The sequence below is a fragment of the Schistocerca gregaria genome, chromosome 2 (genome assembly GCF_023897955.1).
Source record: "Schistocerca gregaria isolate iqSchGreg1 chromosome 2, iqSchGreg1.2, whole genome shotgun sequence".
Lineage (NCBI taxonomy): Eukaryota > Metazoa > Arthropoda > Insecta > Orthoptera > Acrididae > Schistocerca > Schistocerca gregaria.
Window position 1 is genome coordinate 990,328,025 of NC_064921.1, and position 18,609 is coordinate 990,346,633.

The 18,609-nt window shown below is 44.1% G+C and overlaps 1 protein-coding gene across 1 annotated transcript in view; it reads right to left on the bottom strand.

Annotated features, from left to right (window-relative positions):
- LOC126335490 (protein big brother) overlaps positions 1-18,609 on the bottom strand; it is a 215,149-nt gene that overhangs the window by 51,974 nt on the left and 144,566 nt on the right. Inside the window, exons 4-5 of the mRNA XM_049998820.1 lie at positions 14,981-15,097; positions 12,486-12,605 (exon numbers count right to left, since the gene is read on the bottom strand). Coding sequence (XP_049854777.1) covers positions 12,486-12,605; positions 14,981-15,097 — 237 coding nt within the window. The remainder of the gene's footprint in view (positions 1-12,485; positions 12,606-14,980; positions 15,098-18,609) is intronic.

Here is an 18,609-nt window from a genome sequence, read left to right on the forward strand (position 1 = left end):
TGCACAGCCGACTTTGCTAGCGATGGTTCACTGACTTCTACGCTCTCATTTGCCGAGACGATAGTTAGCATAGCCTTTAGCTACGTTATTTGCTACGACATAGCAAGGCGCCAGTATCCGTTCTATTGATATTGTGAATCATGTACCATAAAGAGCGACGTTCTCCATTATTGGATTAAAGTTAAGTATCAAACTAATTATGTCCACTTTGTGAATTCTCATTCCTTGTCATGTGCCAGACCTCACGTCAGTATAGCTCTTCCCTCCTCACGCCAGCCTGTGTGAGCTAAAACGCGTGCATTTCGGCCTCCTCTTGTAACATGGTGTTGGCTCTTCTGCCAACGCAACAGTAAAACGAGAGGATACGTATTCGAAAAAGTCGGTGTTTTCAGTATAGAACAGGATAAGAGATTACAGCACATACAGAGGCCTACAGATTGCCATTTTTCTCTCGCTCAGTACGCGAACAAAATAGGAAAGAAAAGCTATTATATTGGTACGATGCACCCTCCAGCATACACTGTGCAGTGGCTTGCAGTGTACATACGTAGAAGTGGAGACAGTATGACCGAGTGCGTGGCAGTTCCTAAAGGCAGGGGCGTGCAGATGCCACGCTTCCTGAAATAATTACACAGGAGGGGTCGCACGTGTATCCGAGTTGTGATAGCTCGTTCACAGTGTAGAAACCGGCTTATAGGCGCGCGTAGGCTCCAGAAAGAAGCCCGCGGCGCAGCTCGCCATCTGCATACCGCGCGCTGGCGGCTGCCGACCCGCCGGTCAACAATGGCCATTGAGGTCCAAGGAAGAGGCCGGCTGACAGCTGAATGGCCGCCATTGTCCGCAGATTCTGGGGTCGCTTGCTGCGCGAGGGCCGCGCGGCCCTTCACGGAGTTAAGAGCCAAACATCGCAGTATCGCTCCAAACGAAAAATACACCGCCTCGCCTCACCATCCCCCTCCGCCGTGCAGACAGCTCTGTTTCCCTGCGCCGGCTTTTGACGCGCCTCATCGTATCCGCGAGCCGCACAAACTGCTTGTCCCGGAGGCTACCGGGGTCGCCTGCTGACAGCCGCCCATAAGCGCATTACCGACCGGCTATCGGAGCCCACGGCGAGGCCCAGTCACTTCCATTAGAGGTGAGGTGATCCACTTTTCCTTCGTACCGTTCCTTTGTCCAACTAACAAGCGAAGTACACACATAACGGGCACCGATTGTTTCATCTTTCGGACCGTTATCGTTGATGCTTAGATGTTACGAATCGTTCTCGTACGATGCGCTTCAAATGTGTTTTCGATATTCGAAGTATAACTAGTTTGTTGTAAACATACGAGGGCGCCAGCATTCGTGTTGCGGCGATTAACACAACTAGCTAAGGTGGTAGACTGTTCCGTCATACATTAGCACGTGTCTCGCAAATAAAATGTATGTTATTGAAAGTAGGTATAACTTCCTATGTGTTCACTGCGATATGCGCATAAATGTATCGAAAAATGAACGGTCATATCATCACAGTTCCTTGTTATAGTCTGATTATACTCTCGAAAGCAGTAGGGCAGACTTACTCAGTTCTAACGAACTCCACTGCGCGACGGTTGACGCTCGCATATGATATTTAACAATATTAGGCAGTAGTAGTTGTAGTTCTAATAGTATTGGTAGCAGCAGCAGCAAAATTCCCTCTATCTCTCGAAACCTTCGAGAAGCACATCACACCACGTCAGCTTTCGTTTTACGTAAGTATGTACTACAATTGTGCAAAAGATTAATAATAGCGGCAATTCGTTTTTCTCTGTAGATCTGTTATACTTTTTCATTGGCAAAAGAAAAGGAATGAGATTCAGTACAGTTGTGTCACTTGACGGATAAAGATAATTATACTAATGACAAGGTTAATAGTAATGTGGCGTACATAAAACAAAAATTAAAATTATCCAATTATCCACAGAAAAAGATCACGTAGAACGAACGGTATAGCATGATGACTCCCCTGTATACGCTAGTGTATTTCGTCGGAAGTATCGTTTCTTTGCATGGATTTTACGAAATTGTTTGTGCTGGGACATGTTATCCACGACAAGAACTGGATGAGATATGTTTTAAAAACAAAATTATCACCTGGTTAGAAACCAAATACCCAGGCAGACATAGACACAGATCGTAACTTAGTAGTGACTGGCAATAACTGTATTGTCGACCTGACTTTAAAATTGTATCTGCCTCCAGTTTCATACCATGGCCTCTATAATTCCCATTTTCAGCATTTTCTCTCCTCGCCGACATAGTTTAAGCCAAATTATTCTTTTACGCCAAATTATTCTTTTAAGCCAAATTATTCCTTTCAAGCCAAATTATTCCTTTCAAGCCAAATTATTCCTTTCAAGCCAAATTATTCCTTTCAAGCCAAATTATTCCTTTCAAGCCAGACTATATTCTCTTAATAACTTAGTTCTGTTCTGTACCTCTCGAGTAGTTAACTGTACTAAAATTATAATCATTGTGTTAAGTATTGGAGGGAAGTGTGTGTGTGTGTGTGGGGGGAGGGGGGGGGGGGTAACATAACATCATAGAAAGACACCAAGAGATGAATGGTAAGCAGCTTCAAAAGGATGTAGGTTGGAGTAGGTATTCGGAGATGAAGAAGCTTGTACAGGGTAGAGAGCAGTACGGAGAGCAGAACCAGTCTTCGGAGTGAAGACCACAACATCATGTCAACTGGTGCTATGTGTTCGTGTATTTAAGTTACTGGTTTTGGAATTAGTTATTCATTATCATCCGTTATCTGAACATTTGAGCATAAACTCCCACAACCTAGATTGTTCACAGATGGAAGCTATGACACCACAGAAGAGTAAAGAGAAACCACGTATTTCTCTTTTTAGTCTTTTATAATCGATTACCTTCTGCTTTTGAAATCTAGCTGTGATTTCCCCTTATTTCCGGTCTTAGAAAATCTTCCATTCATGACTCAGAGCAAGGCACGCTCACTGCACTGTTAATTGGCTCTCTAGAACGTATACAGAGCAAGAGGTTCACTCACGTTACATTTCCACGCAAGCGCTGTATGTCGCAGCTCAAAGTTTGCGTGAAAGAAACAAAGGAGTTGTGTTTAAACAAATAATGACGGAGAGTGTGGAGAGCGCAGCTAACGAGGCAAATAATGGCGTGACTCAGCCTCCCGTGTGCAGGCAGCGCTCCTTCAACACCACTTCAAGCGCGAGTGCCTCTGCGGACCCTCCAACTCGTCTTACTCTGAGAGGACTTCAGAAATGTACTTCTAGTGCTTACGTATGCGATGCTGTCCCAAGGCGTTCTTTTCCCCCTTCCTTTAGTGTAATAGGTGTGGTTACCAGTCTGTATTCTAGGAACACCTGCTTTCAGAACCGAGACGTATTCGGATAGAATCATGGCGTGGAACTGAAACAGTCTTTATGACAATTTTTTTTTTAATTTCACGACCGGTTTCGATCTATGAAATCATCAGATGCATCTGTCATCCTAAACCAGTAAACCAGGAACCTTACACCCAAGGAACCCTACATCCAAGGAACCTTACATACAAGGAACCTTACATCCAACATAGGCACCGTTAAAAGACGTGAAAACATAACAAAACTACGATAAAACTATTGACACATAATGTAGAGTCACAGTCAGCAACTTGTTATTTTTGTTACGATTATGTTTACATCTTTTGATGGTGCCTATCTCGAGTGAAAATTTTTGTTTCGTTTACTAGTTCAGGATGACAGACGCACCTGATGATAATCTCATGGATCGAAACCAGTCATGATATAAATAATTTTGCAGTCAAAGACTGTTTTCAATTTACCCAACAAGTTTTCAACAGTGGGTCGCTGTATGCTACAACGCAATTATATTACATTCAATCAAGAAGCTGATGATGGCGTAAATGTACATTTCCTGTATTTAGCCACGAAGAGAAGGATATGTGGTGGCCTAAACTTTCTGAAGGCCAAACTAAGCTAGTTTAATTCCCAAACCTCTCTGAAATATCTCACAGTGTGACAGAATGGTCAGATGACGCCATTGAGTTCGGATATTTGAGAGGCGCTGCCTTTCATGTTTTCTCTTTCATCATCATCATCATCATCATCCACAACCTGATACGCCGCAATTAAGTGACAATAATTTAAATATTTCCAGTTGCCCTAGGGAACTTCTAGCCACAATGGCGCACGACTACCCTTCTTCGAAAACACCTTTCTGAGTTGCAGTAAAACCTCTCTGTGACTTCATTACACGGACAAGCCTCGAGAATGCCATGACCATTAAGACGAGTCGCCAACTGATGCTTGAATGTTTCGCAGTGTTACAGTAGCAGTGGATGTGTTTTCATTTCGTCTCACTGTAATAAAAGTTCCAGCATATTCCCCAATGGTTCCAACATCTAAACACGTAGTCATTCCACCGCATAGATTTCTTATTAAAGAGTGGTGTGCTTCCGATAGTTCCAGAAATCTGAGTTAGTTGTTTGTATTTCCCTCGTCACAGGCATAAGGGGCAGTCAAATGAAAACGAAACACGTGGAGAAAAAGTGAATAAACTGTTTATTATTTCAAATGTTGTCACCACAACTGTTAGTATAGTTGTCCCACAGTGAGGGGCGACCGTTAGTTCCTTCATGGAAAAAGTTTGCGTTTTTCTACGGAACCACGACTGCAGCCACGCATGCACCTCTTCGTCCAAAGCAAATCGACAGCCACGAATGTCTTTCTTCAGGGCTCCAAATATGGAAATGTATGGGGAGGGATCGCGACTGTAAGTAGTCTGTGTAAGGCTTCCCAGCGAAACTTCTGCAGTGCAGTCGGAACTGCCTTGGCAACATGCGGGCGGCCACTTTGTTGGCAGATTGTTTCGACTACTTTGCAGAAGTTTCGCTTGGGAAATCTTACACATTCTCCATTCAGTCTGGATCTCTCACCATACGATTTCCATATTTTTGGAGACCCGAAGAAAGACTTCATGGCTATTCACTTTCTTTGGACGAAGAGGTGCACTCCTGGGTACACTCTTGCCACCTTATGCAACTGCAATCATTTTTCCATGAAGACATCGACTATCTTGTTTCACAGTGGGATAAATTATTAACAGTTATGGAGATTACTTTTGAATTAATAAACAGTTTAATTACTTTTTTACACCTGTCTCGTTTTCATGTGGCTGCCCCTTATAAATCGTGGAGCCATAGACCTCGATTTATCTTTTATTTCTCCTTTTATGTACCAATTTACTAAAGGCATTTCGCAGAGACATATAAAACTAAAGCTCGACGGGTTTTCCAGTAATTTTGGCAACTTGAAATTAAACACATATGTAGAGAAGAATTCAAGAGTTAAATTTTTTCTCGTTATAAGCTCAGTTTTTGGGATTAGTATTTCATTACTATAATAAATATCGAAAATTTGGCGTCTGTGGGCAGGTTAAATTATAAAAATGCCACTGATGTCGAGGACAAATGAATGAGGAATGGAGGTATCGTACAACGCTTGTCTTTGTGTGTAAGAAAAGCGTGCCAAGAAAGATATGGGCTCTAACTTTGGGGATTGCTGAGGGCTGGAGTCGAGAGCTGTGCGGCAGTTGGGCGTATTCGGTGGGCGGTTTGCGGTGCGTGATCCCTTTCGCTGAGCGCCTACGCACGACTGATGCGTGACTCCGCATAATTTTCTGGGCTTGCCGGCGAGTATTAAAGGCGGCTTCACAGCGGGTTGCGTCACTTTCCACCTAATGACGACATAAAAACCGAGCCGCCGCTCCTTTGTGACCATTGAGTGTATGGCTATAATTTAACTCAGAAGAGATTGCAGTAAATTTTAATTAGTGCTGACGGAAAGACACGACATTCACAAGAAGCAATGACTCACAGTATATACTGTTCCACACAGTAAATGGAATCATCCCATTAATAAATATAGACTTCGATCAGAAATCTGTAGCTAAGGTAGAATATTCAAAATTTCTAGGTGTATGCATTGATGAGGGGTTGAACTGGAAAAACACACTGAGGATCTGCTGAAACGTTTGAGTTCAGCTACTTATGCTATTAGGGTCATTGCAAATTTTGGCGATGTACATCTGAGTAAATTAGCTTCCCACGCCTATTTTCATTCTCTACTTTCGTATGACATCATTTTCTGGGGTAACTCATCATTGAGTAAAAGATTGTTCGTTGCACAAAAGCGTGTAATCAGAATAATTGCTGGAGCTCATCCAAGATCATCCTGCAGACACTTATTTAAAGAGCTATAAATCTTCACTGTAGCCTCACAATATAAATATTCACTTACGAAATTTGTTACTGACAATCCGAACGAATGCAAAAGTAATAGCAGTGAATATGGCTACAACACTGGGAGAAAGCATGATCTTCACTACTCAAGGTTAAATCTAACTTTGGCTCAGAAGGGGGTAAATTATGGTGCCACAAAAGTCTTTGGTCACTTACCTAATAGCATCAAAAGTCTGACAGATAGCCATATAGCATTTAAAAGGAAATTAAAAGAGTTTCTTAATGGCAACTCCTTCTACTCATTAGATGAATTTTTGGATGTAGTAAGTGGGTAATTTCCCAACCCCCACAAAAAATTAAAACTATTGAGTGTCATGTAATATTTTGTCTAATGTAATATCTTGATTAGACACCTTTTATTAACCTGACATGTTCACATCATTACGAAATGTCGTATTCATGATCTATAGAACAAGTACTAATCTAATCTAATACCACAAAAATGACCCAAATTCTCCACTGAATAGTACTGATGGAAAAGATGAAGCTATATAGCATTTTTCCATTCTTAATTTTTATTGACGGAAGAAAGTAAACGGTCCGTATTCCGTAGTACTGTTTTGCTGTTCCACACTTACTTTCCTACCACATTTTGTACTTATAATAGCAGACACTCCCAAACTGTTAACGATTTGCAAATAAAGTTGAGCTCATACACTTGGATGGTTACCATAATATTTCTAATAAGTACTGGTGTGGCTAACGAAGACTTTGGATACTTTCATTGAGGACAGTATTTACATAATTTAGGCGTACGAGTCTATTGAAATATCTCATTTGTGTTCCTTCTCATTTTTGTCGTGAAATTTTATGTTAGCAGTCCTTAGTAGGTCAAATAATAACCAGTATTCACGTATGGTGCTGGGCAATACTACCAATAATTACAACTGCAGCAAGTGTGACGCAACTAAACGGAAGCTTTTAGTGGCTTTCGCATCAGTCAAAAAACCAACCATATTTTCGAAATCAATTTTAGCAGTTATGTCGTCTTCTGTTGCTAGATGATCAGCTTATTAAAATCTTCCGAACCATGAGCCGAACGTTAAATAATTATTGTACGTTTTTCATAAAGCAAATAGCTTTTACAGAAAATTTCTGTTTTTGCCATTGAGTATTAGTTCCTCCGATCCCCTACACATATTGCGCAAGCGTAAATAGCTACTTACTTACATGTAAATATCTTCAAATAAAAGCTGTGATGTCTATGTAAACCCGTATCCAGTACCGAGACAGTTTTCATCAGCAGCAAAACACCATTCTAAGCATGGTTTTACATCTACTTCTATATTGCTACCTTATTGAGTGCGGTGGAGGTTGCTTCGGGTTCCATTTACACTGCCTCCCATTTCTATTCCATTCGCGATGACAGCACGGAAAGAAAACTTTGCAGTACGCTTTTGAGTGAGCTCCTTTTCCTCTAATTTTATCATCATGATCAGTTCGTGAGATCGACATTTAGGAGGTGTTAATATGTTGTTCAACTCTCCTTGAAACATACGCTTGAACGACGGAAATATAACAAACTGACGGTAAAAACTGTAGAGTAGGACATATTCTGGAGTGTGTAGTGTTCATTATTGAGAATGTCGGGTGGGTATTTGTTACACCAAAGAGCTTTCATTACTAGACAGAAAGAAAGTAATGTAGACATCGACAAATACAACAACTGCTGAAAATAAGTTGCTTACCCATCTCTTAGATATCGTCCGCCATTTCTTTCGTCGCTATCAACTACCAATTTTTTTTATGTGACATCCATTTTATCGAAGAAATAGAAGACTGAAATACAGCCATAAGCATTTCATTTCAGTTATTTCTGACATACCCTCAGTGGGGATTTCACATTTTCACATATGTGCAGTAGGCCTACTTGATCTATTTAAGGGGTTTAGAGAACACCTCAGTTGTTTTTGTAACCACCCGCAAGCAAATTTTCCTGTTTCTCTTTTCATATGTCACTAATCCATACGCTCCTGCGTGAATAATATTTCAAAATTATTTAGTCACATGTACGTTACATAAGGAAAGATAAAAAATAAAAGTGGGAACTAGAAAACTGGATCAGGAAGTCATTAAAAGACGCACAAGCTATCACACTATTTAAAATAAATTACGTGTGGCTACGTACGTATGGAACAGCAGACAGTATTTAGCCTTCGGCTATTGGAGATGGGTATGCGTCAAGTGCCTGCGTGTAGATTTGCCGCCCGCCAAGTCTCGAGTGAATCAGTGACGTCAATGATCAATTGACTGTCCCTAGTGTCGAGTTATAAAGTCCTGTGCATGTTGAAGAGAGCACATGCTTAGCAACAGGGGACAGTAGCGTCGTCTGCTAACATCGGAAGCTAACCAGTTCGCGCTCCGCTCATTCATCTTGCCGTAATGAATTTTTTATCTTTCAATCTTTATTTTATTGTTTAATTCATTTTTGTCGAACATTGCGAAGGTGACATGAAGTTTTATTATTTTTTTTCCAACGAGTGTTCCCCCACAAGAGAGATCAAACACCAGAGAGCAAAAAAATTATATAGCAAGTTTGTTTACACGGCTGTCATCCGCAGCAACCACCGAAATATTCGTATGCAAATAAAAATCGCCTCTTCTTGTGGCAGTATACGTAGTTTACTTCTTCCAGACGTGATTCGCCTTTTACTTTAAAGCATCTTCAATGTGATCTAGATGACACAGTTTAATCTTGATACGTGATATTTGTAGATTATAAAACAATTCACGTCTCGTTTTTTTACGAAAGTAAGTGATTACTTACAGTTCTTCACGTTGTTGGTTCGCATTTGCGTTTCCTCTCATCTGGTCACATGTTCGAGGTCGCACCATAAATTCACTTACGTTTTCATGTTCCAAACTTCACTTGTTTGCCCTCACTGCTGTGGAGCACTATTAGTCCTGTGTTTCTAGTCGTATATATTTGATCGAAAACTGTGATGTAAAGCCGTAACTAAACTGAGTTCACTTTATATCTAAAGAAATATATGCCGAAAACTAACGTCTGTCCCAACGCTTTTCCGCTAACTTGTCCATGAACCCCTCCACAAAAAATCTGAACCAAAAATAAAATCAGCTGAACACTAAAACTTTCAACCACTCTCTGACCTCTGGAGGTCTCACTGTCTGGTGGTAAAACGTGCAATGTGTGGTTTTCATGAGAAATAAAAAGGGCGGAAATGATGTTTATGTTGATCTCTGTTCCAATTTTCTGTACAGGTTCCGGTACTCTCGCAACCGAGGTGATGCAAATAATTTTTTGATGTATGTATCACTTTGTCCAACCTCAATATAACCCGTGCTCCAGGTGCTAGGCAATCAATTCGTCAACACTGCTGATAATATATAAAACTCCTTCTCCTTCCTGACGTTTCGTTGCCGGCTGCGGGCAACGTCTTCGGAGGTGAGTCGGCGACTGGCTGCTAGGTGCTGGTGGTCCCACTTATACAGAGCGCTTAGATGGCGCCACCACTCGTCACGTGCTTTCGACTTTAAAACTATCTCTGACTAGTGCCATCTTTCTCGATTACAGGTAATCGATTGTTACTGCGTTGGTACAAAGTCGAACGCCATATCTTGTCTAGTTTTAATCCTTCTTTTCTATTAAAATTATTTCCGTGCTTGTAGATCTCTATAGCTTCTCTATACATGCGAGTATAATAAAGTGAGGTCCTAGCTATCACGTTTGTCTCACTAAATTTTATTTCGTGGTCACCGTCTTTGAAAACGTGTTCCGCTACAGCTGATTTCTCAGTCTGTGTTCCCTTAGGCGGGTATTAACCCTCCTTTTAGTTGTTCCAATATAAACCATGCCACAGCTACACGGAGTTTTATATACACCTGGGGTAGCTAAGGGGTGCCGTGCGTCTTTCACCGATCTTAAACTTTCACTAATTTTCTTGGTAGGTCGAAAGATTGTCTCCACTTGAAACTAAAACTTTACCAGTACGGTCCGTGGTGTTATGAATAAACGGAAGAAAAACTTTTCCAGCCGACGGTTGTTGTTGTCGCGTATTTTCGGACACTTTTCTTCTAGGGTGGAGTGCTCGATCTATTTCCTTGTCAGTGTACCCATTTCTCTTGAAAGCTGTTCGCAAATGGCTTAATTCATCTTGCAAGCAAATTGGCTCACAGATGTTATTATCTCTGTCCACTAAAGTTTTTATGACTCCTCTCTTCTGCCTAGGATGATGATTAGAATTCTTATGTAGGCAACGATCGGTGTGTGTGTCTTTCCTCTATACCTTATGCCCTAAAGTCCCATCTGCCCGTTCAATAACCAATACGGCCAAAAAATTTAGTTGTCCATTACTCTCTTTCTCCATGGTGAATTGTATCCTTGGATTGAAACTGTTTATGTGCACCAAAAAATCACTCAGTTCCTCTTCAGCATGATTCCATATCACAAAGGTGTCATCCGCGTATCGATACCATTTCAAAGGGCTTTTTTTGGCCGACTGCAGCACCTGTTGTTCGAAAAATTCCATAAATACACTCCTGGAAATGGAAAAAAGAACACATTGACACCGGTGTGTCAGACCCATCATACTTGCTCCGGACACTGCGAGAGGGCTGTACAAGCAATGATCACACGCACGGCACAGCAGACACACCAGGAACCGCGGTGTTGGCCGTCGAATGGCGCTAGCTGCGCAGCATTTGTGCACCGCCGCCGTCAGTGTCAGCCAGTTTGTCGTGGCATACGGAGCTCCATCGCAGTCTTTAACACTGGTAGCATGCCGCGACAGCGTGGACGTGAACCGTATGTGCAGCTGACGGACTTTGAGCGAGGGCGTATAGTGGGCATGCGGGAGGCCGGGTGGACGTACCGCCGAATTGCTCAACACGTGGGGCGTGAGGTCTCCACGGTACATCGATGTTGTCGCCAGTGGTCGGCGGAAGGTGCACGTGCCCGTCGACCTGGGACCGGACCGCAGCGACGCACGGATGCACGCCAAGACCGTAGGATCCTACGCAGTGACGTAGGGGACCGCACCGCCACTTCCCAGCAAATTAGGGACACTGTTGCTCCTGGGGTATCGGCGAGGACCATTCGCAACCGTCTCCATGAAGCTGGGCTACGGTCCCGCACACCGTTAGGCCGTCTTCCGCTCACGCCCCAACATCGTGCAGCCCGCCTCCAGTGGTGTCGCGACAGGCGTGAATGGAGGGATGAATGGAGACGTGTCGTCTTCAGCGATGAGAGTCGCTTCTGCCTTGGTGCCAATGATGGTCGTATGCGTGTTTGGCGCCGTGCACGTGAGCGCCACAGTCAGGACTGCATACGACCGAGGCACACAGGGCCAACACCCGGCATCATGGTGTGGGGAGCGATCTCCTACACTGGCCGTACACCTCTGGTGATCGTCGAGGGGACACTGAATAGTGCACGGTACATCCAAACCGTCATCGAACCCATCGTTCTACCATTCCTAGACCGGCAAGGGAACTTGCTGTTCCAACAGGACAATGCACGTCCGCATGTATCCCGTGCCACCCAACGTGCTCTAGAAGGTGTAAGTCAACTACCCTGGCCAGCAAGATCTCCGGATCTGTCCCCCATTGAGCATGTTTGGGACTGGATGAAGCGTCGTCTCACGCGGTCTGCACGTCCAGCACGAACGCTGGTCCAACTGAGGCGCCAGGTGGAAATGGCATGGCAAGCCGCTCCACAGGACTACATCCAGCATCTCTACGATCGTCTCCGTGGGAGAATAGCAGCCTGCATTGCTGCGAAAGGTGGATATACACTGTACTAGCGCCGACATTGTGCATGCTCTGTTGCCTGTGTCTATGTGCCTGTGGTTCTGTCAGTGTGATCATGTTATGTATCTGACCCCAGGAATGTGTCAATAAAGTTTCCCGGTGTTCTTATTTCAATTTCCAGGAGTGCAGATTAGCAAAGGCAGGGCTTAGAGGGCCACCCATGGCCACCCCATCAATTTGTTCATAAAACTCGTTGTTATACTGAAAATAAGTCGAGCATAGACAATGTCGAAACAAAGCTATTGTATCAGTAGGAAACATATCAGCTGTGTAAGGAAGAGCTTCGTCAACAGGGGCCATGGTGAAGGAATAATGTGGCAGGGACGCTGCAGTAGACTCCCTTGCGACGACGAGTAGTCGACTGAGACTAGGAACTGGCGCGTGTGTAGTGAGTGGGGTACTGACTGACCTCGAGGTCGGCGTCGGCGGGTCGCTCCTGGTGCTGGCGGTACGCTCTCTGCTTCTCCTCGAAGTCTCGCAGCCGCTGGTTGTAGCGCTCGATCTGGTCACGCAGCATCGAATCCTCCAGCTGTAAAACATCGACACTCATGCACACACAAGCTCTACTCCTGCCCTCAACACACGACTACCAACCACAACTCTGGAATAAGTCAATTTCAGGAGGATACAGCAGTTACTAATGACAAGTTAGAAGCTAGGAGGGTGAAACATTGCCTGAAAGGGCTGCACACTTAAGACCCCTCACAGCATGCTGTCTGTTGCCTGCAAACTATCTTATCATTAATACAGGCTGAGTCAAAAGTCCTTGGACTCCTTCATAAGTTGGAAGATTAAAGGGAAAATTGAAATGTGATGATGGGATCATAGGTTTGATGTGGGGTCGCAACTTTTGGAATGAATGTCATTCATAGCCGCTATGTTGAAACCTGCCATTTTGGATTCAAGTCTTTTTTTTTAATGAGAAGGAGGGTGAGATCTGGAATTGAGTGGTGTAATTTGTTTTTGTCTATCTTGTACAGTTTAGAGGTTATTAATGTTCAAATTTGGGAAATTACCTTCATACCGACTGCTACAACACATGTTCTACGTGTTGTCCATCTCGTGCAATGCACAACTGTAGTCGCCGCAACCACATTAATAACTTCTAAACTGTACGAGATAGACAAAAATAAATTACACCACCCAGAGCTCAAGCGAGTATTACTTGATGTGTCATACAACCCCCTTCCCATTAAAAAAAAAAAACTTTACTTGAACCAAAATGGCGGATTTCAAGATGGCGGCCATGAATGACATTCACTCCAAAAGTTGCGGCCCCACGTCAAATCTATGTTCCCATCATCATATTTCAATTTTCCCTTAAATCTTCCAACTTATGTAGGTGTCCAAGGACTTTTGACGCCCCCTGTATAATGCCGCAATTATGTACTTTCTGACAAATATACGAGTAGAACATAAATGAAGAATTCAGAGAAGTGTCACAAATTATTTCCGGGAGTTCCATTCAGAAAGCTCAAAAACTAGACGACGTGCGGCTTCCTGGAGTAATACTGCTAAGACAATCAGCTTGTTTCCTTGTTGCGTCGCCTAACTAAGGAAAAATATCCTCTGACGTAACTGGATTTCTACGTGCTTTCACCACTTACCAGCGCAAGTTTCTTTGATACAAAACATTATATAGAGTAATTTTTGACGTCACAGGCCCGTAGTTAACTTACAATTATCAAACAACGGAAAATCCAGGATGGAATGTATTGTTACAATTATTAAAGATATTTGAAATGTTTGCAACTACAAAAAATATTTATTTTGCCATACGCGTTTTGTTCAAATGTGTGTGAAACCATTATGGGACTTAACTGCTAAGGTCATCAGTTCCTAAGCTTACACACTACCTAACCTAAATTATCCTAAGGACAAACACACATACCCACGCCCGAGGGAGGACTCGAACCTCCGCCGGGAACAGTCGCACAGTCCATGACTGCAGCGCCTTTAGACCGCTCGGCTAATCCCACCCGGCAATACGCGTTTTCTTTTGTTCATATAAAACAATGCTTCCGTGAACGATAAACAGGCAAATATGCTACCTCTGATGTTTTAAATTAGTAAAAGGAAGCGCGTACGGTAAAATAAACATCGCCGTTAGGTGGTGTCACTAGATGGGAATGTGAGTGGGCCGAGGACGCTCAGTTGCGATAACGCAGCTGCTTAGTAAACAAAGGATCCCGGGTTCGAATCCCGGTCCAACACACAAAGTCCAGATGCAGCCGACATCACGAGTTCCTTTCCTTCTCTTTTCTTTCCCTTCTCCTTCCCTCCCCCCCCCCCCCCCCCCCTCCACCTTCAATTTACAAAATACGCATCTTTTCAGTATTTGCAAAAAATGGACTTAAAATAACTCTTTTTATAGAAGTTCACATACTTATTACGCAATTCAAGCATTTCTATAAACGACAAATATTTGACACATTTTTTTGTGTCCTACTACTTCTGATATTATAAAATAGTTATCATATACACAAGGGTAGAGCGCCCAGTCAGTTATCTCAAAATATGGAACGAAATAAACCTGATGCCAGGACTAAAAATTAGAAATGAGACAAAGTTATACCAAGTATGAACTGTTTTTTATTATTAAGAAGTGAAGAATATGGCTTATATATGAAGTACAATATGAGATTGCAGTTTTAATGCTTCCAGTCACAAAGGAAGGCTACTGAAATTAATAATGCCTGCGGAAGCGATAGGAACACACTTCACAGGCCACTGATTAAATAAAGTAATATGTGAAAGACAGTACTGAGATAACTACATTCTTAAAATTTGCTCTGAAGAGACAAATGTCTTTGCCACGCTCATTTGCCTCACTCGAGAGGAATATTAAATGAAATCACTGACGTAATGAGCACCAGACACGAAGTACTTAGGGAGGGCGAGTACCTGTGCTCTCTCCTCATCGTACTCGAGGCAGCCGACGCCGTCGAGACGCTCCAGGTCGATCCATCCTCGCCACCTCACGCACACGCCGTTCATGATGAAGTGCGACCGCAGGTGCACCTGCAACAAGGAGAAAGGCGGCCGTCAGGCTTACATGCTGGAGTTACCAGTGAAAAATGCCTACGTTTCGACATTTGTCTTTTTAAACAAAAAATAATGCTGTCTCCTTGTGATGGGGTAAATAAAATACACTATTGTCCATTAAAACTGCTACACGAAGAAGAAATGCAGATGATAAACGGGTATTCATTGGACAAATATATTATACTAGAACTGACATGTGATTACATTTTCACGCAATTTGGGTGCATAGATCTTGAGAAATCAGTACCCAGAACAACCACCTCTGGCCGTAATAACGGCCTTGATAGGCCGGGGCATTGAATCAAACAGAGCTTGGATGGCGTGTACAGTACAGCTGCCCATGCAGTTGCAACGCGATACCACTGTTCACCAAGAGTAGTGACTGGCGTATTGTGTCGAGCCAGTTGCTCGGCCACCATTGACAAGACGTTTTCAATTGGTGAGAGATCTGGACAATGTGCTGGCCAGGGCAGCAGTCGAACATTTTCTGTGTCCAGAAAGGCCCGTACATGACCTGCAACATGCGGTCGTGCATTATCCTGCTGAAATGTAGGATTCGCAGGTATCGAATGAAGGGTGGAGCCACGGGCCGTAACGCATACGAAATGTAACGTCCACTGTTCAGAGTGCCGTCAATGCGAACCACAGGTGACCGAGACGTGTAACCAATGGCACCCCATACCATCTGGCCTGGTGATACGTCAGTATGGTGATGACGAATACACGCTTCCAATGTGCGTTCACCGCGATGTCGCCAACACGGATGCGACCATCATGATGCTGTAAACAGAACCTGGATTCATCGGAAAAATATGACTTTTGCCATTCGTGCAGCTAGGTCCGTTTCTGAGTACACCATCGCAGGCGCTCCTGTCTGTGATGCAGCGTTAAGGGTAATCGCAGCCATCGTCTCCGAGCTGATAGTCCATGCTGCTGCAAACATTGTCGAGCTGTTCGTGCAGATGGTTGTTGTCCTGTAAACGTCCCCGTCTGTTGACTCAGGGATCGAGACGTGGCTCTGCACGATCCGTTACAGCCACGCGGATAAGATGCCTGTCATCTCGACTGCTAGTGATACGAGGCCGTTGAGATCCAGTGACGTTCCGTATTACCCTCCTGAACCCACCGATTCCATATTCTGCTAACAGTCATTAGATCTCGACCAACGCGAGCAGCAATGTCGCGATACGATAAACCGCAATCGCGGTAGGTTACAATCCGACCTTTATCAAAGTCGGAAACGTGATAGTACGGATTTCTCCTCCTTACACGAGGCATCACAACAACGTTTCACCAGGCAACGTCGGTCAACTGCTGTTTGTGTTTGAGAAATCGGTTGGAAACTTTCCTCATGTCAGGACGTTGTAGGTGTCGCCACCGGCGCCAACCTTGTGCGAATGCTCTGAAAAGCTAATCATTTGTATATCACAGCAACTTCTTCCTGTCGGTGAAATTTTGCGTCTGTAGCACGTCATCTTGGTGCTGTAGCAGTTTTAATGGCCAGTTGTGTAATTCGAATATACATCATTGCATATGTTTTCAAGACTTTATCCGTTCCACGTAATTGATCTTCCGAGTCCTTTGCAGTCTCTGACGAGACTTCCTTATATTGTTAGCCTCCGATTCGAAACGCAATGATGACCAGAAACAAGACTCTTGTATAAGTCTCTCTGATTACGTCAACGTCGTACGAAATGTGGGGTCATATCCACACGTCTTCCGTAATAGGCGCTGACGGCGGCCTTTTTTTCCCGGAGTGTAATCCGATTTCACCTGACGTTTTATTGTAGAACGGCCACCGAGACAATTCAATCGGGCGCGAGAGAAACACGATCTAGACGGCCAGGAACGTTCTCTAAGGAGGCTTCTTTGTTTATTTACGGGCCTCTTTAATCCCATAATAATGAAGGGCGCGAGAAAGGGAAAGTGGTTTCGTTAAACAGAGCGCCTTGTTAAAGCTACACCGGCGCCGGCAGAGGCCGCTGCTTAGCGCGGGACAAGCTCCTACTTAGGCGGCCACAATGCCGCCGTCACGCGCTGACACCGCTTCACACCTCGGGCCGTCACACGCGCCCCGCACAAAGAGAGCCACCGGCGCTTTTTCCGAGGCTGCCGCCGGTGTTCATTACGGCTGAGAATGCGCAGCTAAGAGCCTCGCAAGGCAGGCCCAGCACACTTCTTTTTGTCGGAGTTTTAACACCAACCGGCAGCGAGGTCGTTACGGTCGACGCGAGACATGGCGAAGAACACGTTTGCTTAATGCGCCAGCCTTTTCTGCATATGCACTCGCGGGTCACCCTGCATACGACCATATGGTACTGCACCCGATCCGTCAAGTGTCACATTCCACTCGGAATTTAGCAGGATAATGCACGACCGCATGTTGCAGATCGTGTACGGGCCTTTCTGGACACAGAAACGTCCGGTCAATGGTGGCCAAGCAACTGGCTCGTCACAATACGCCAGTCACTAATCTTGAAGAACTGTGGTATCGTGTTGAAGCTGCATGGGCAGCTGTATCTTTACATGCCATCCACGCTCTGTTTGATTCAATGCCCAGGCGTATCAAGGCCGTTATTACGGCCAGAGCTGATTGTTCTGGGTACTGATTTTGTCAGAATCTATGCACTCAAATTGCGTGAAAATGTAATCACATGTCAGTTCTAGTATAATGTATTTGTCCAATGAATAGCCGGCCGCGGTGGTCTCGCGGTTCTAGGCGCGCAGTCTGGAACCGTGCGACTGCTACGGTCGCAGGTTCGAATCCTGCCTCGGGCATGGATGTGTGTGATGTCCTTAGGTTAGTTAGGTATAAGTAGTTCTAAGTTCTAGGGGACTAATGACAACATCAGTTAAGTCCCATAGTGCTCAGAGCCTTTTTTTTTTTTGTCCAATGAATACCCGGTTATCTTCTGCATTTCTTCTTGGTGTAGCAATTTCAATGGCCAGTAGTGTACATTTACGAGACAACGGTCACATTTCATCAAGGAAAGATGTCAACGGACAAAGAAAGTAATCGTTTCCTGTTCGGCTGCTACGACTGCCCCTCGGGTTCTTCTAACCAACAATGCCATACGACTTCACTTTCAGTTGTTACTGAGCATTGCTTCATCTTTAGATGTGATGTGTGTCATACAGACGTTCGGAGAGAGTCAATAACATTCGTAGAAAAAATAGTGTGCATTCGTTACCTTCCCCAATGTGATTAACATGTCAACCGTCGAACAGGCACACATTGCATCTGCATTGTTACAAAGTTTTTGCAGGTTCACCGTTTCCTCTGTCGGGGTCCGCATGTCGGTAACGGATCGTGCAGCCACGTCTCGATCCCTGAGTCAACAGATGGCGACGTTTTCAAGACAACGACCATCTGCACGAACAGTTCGACGACGTTTGCAGCAGCACGGACTATCAGCTCGGAGACCATGGCTGCGGTTACCCTCGACGCTGCATCACAGACAGGAGGGCCTGCGGTGGTGTATTCAACG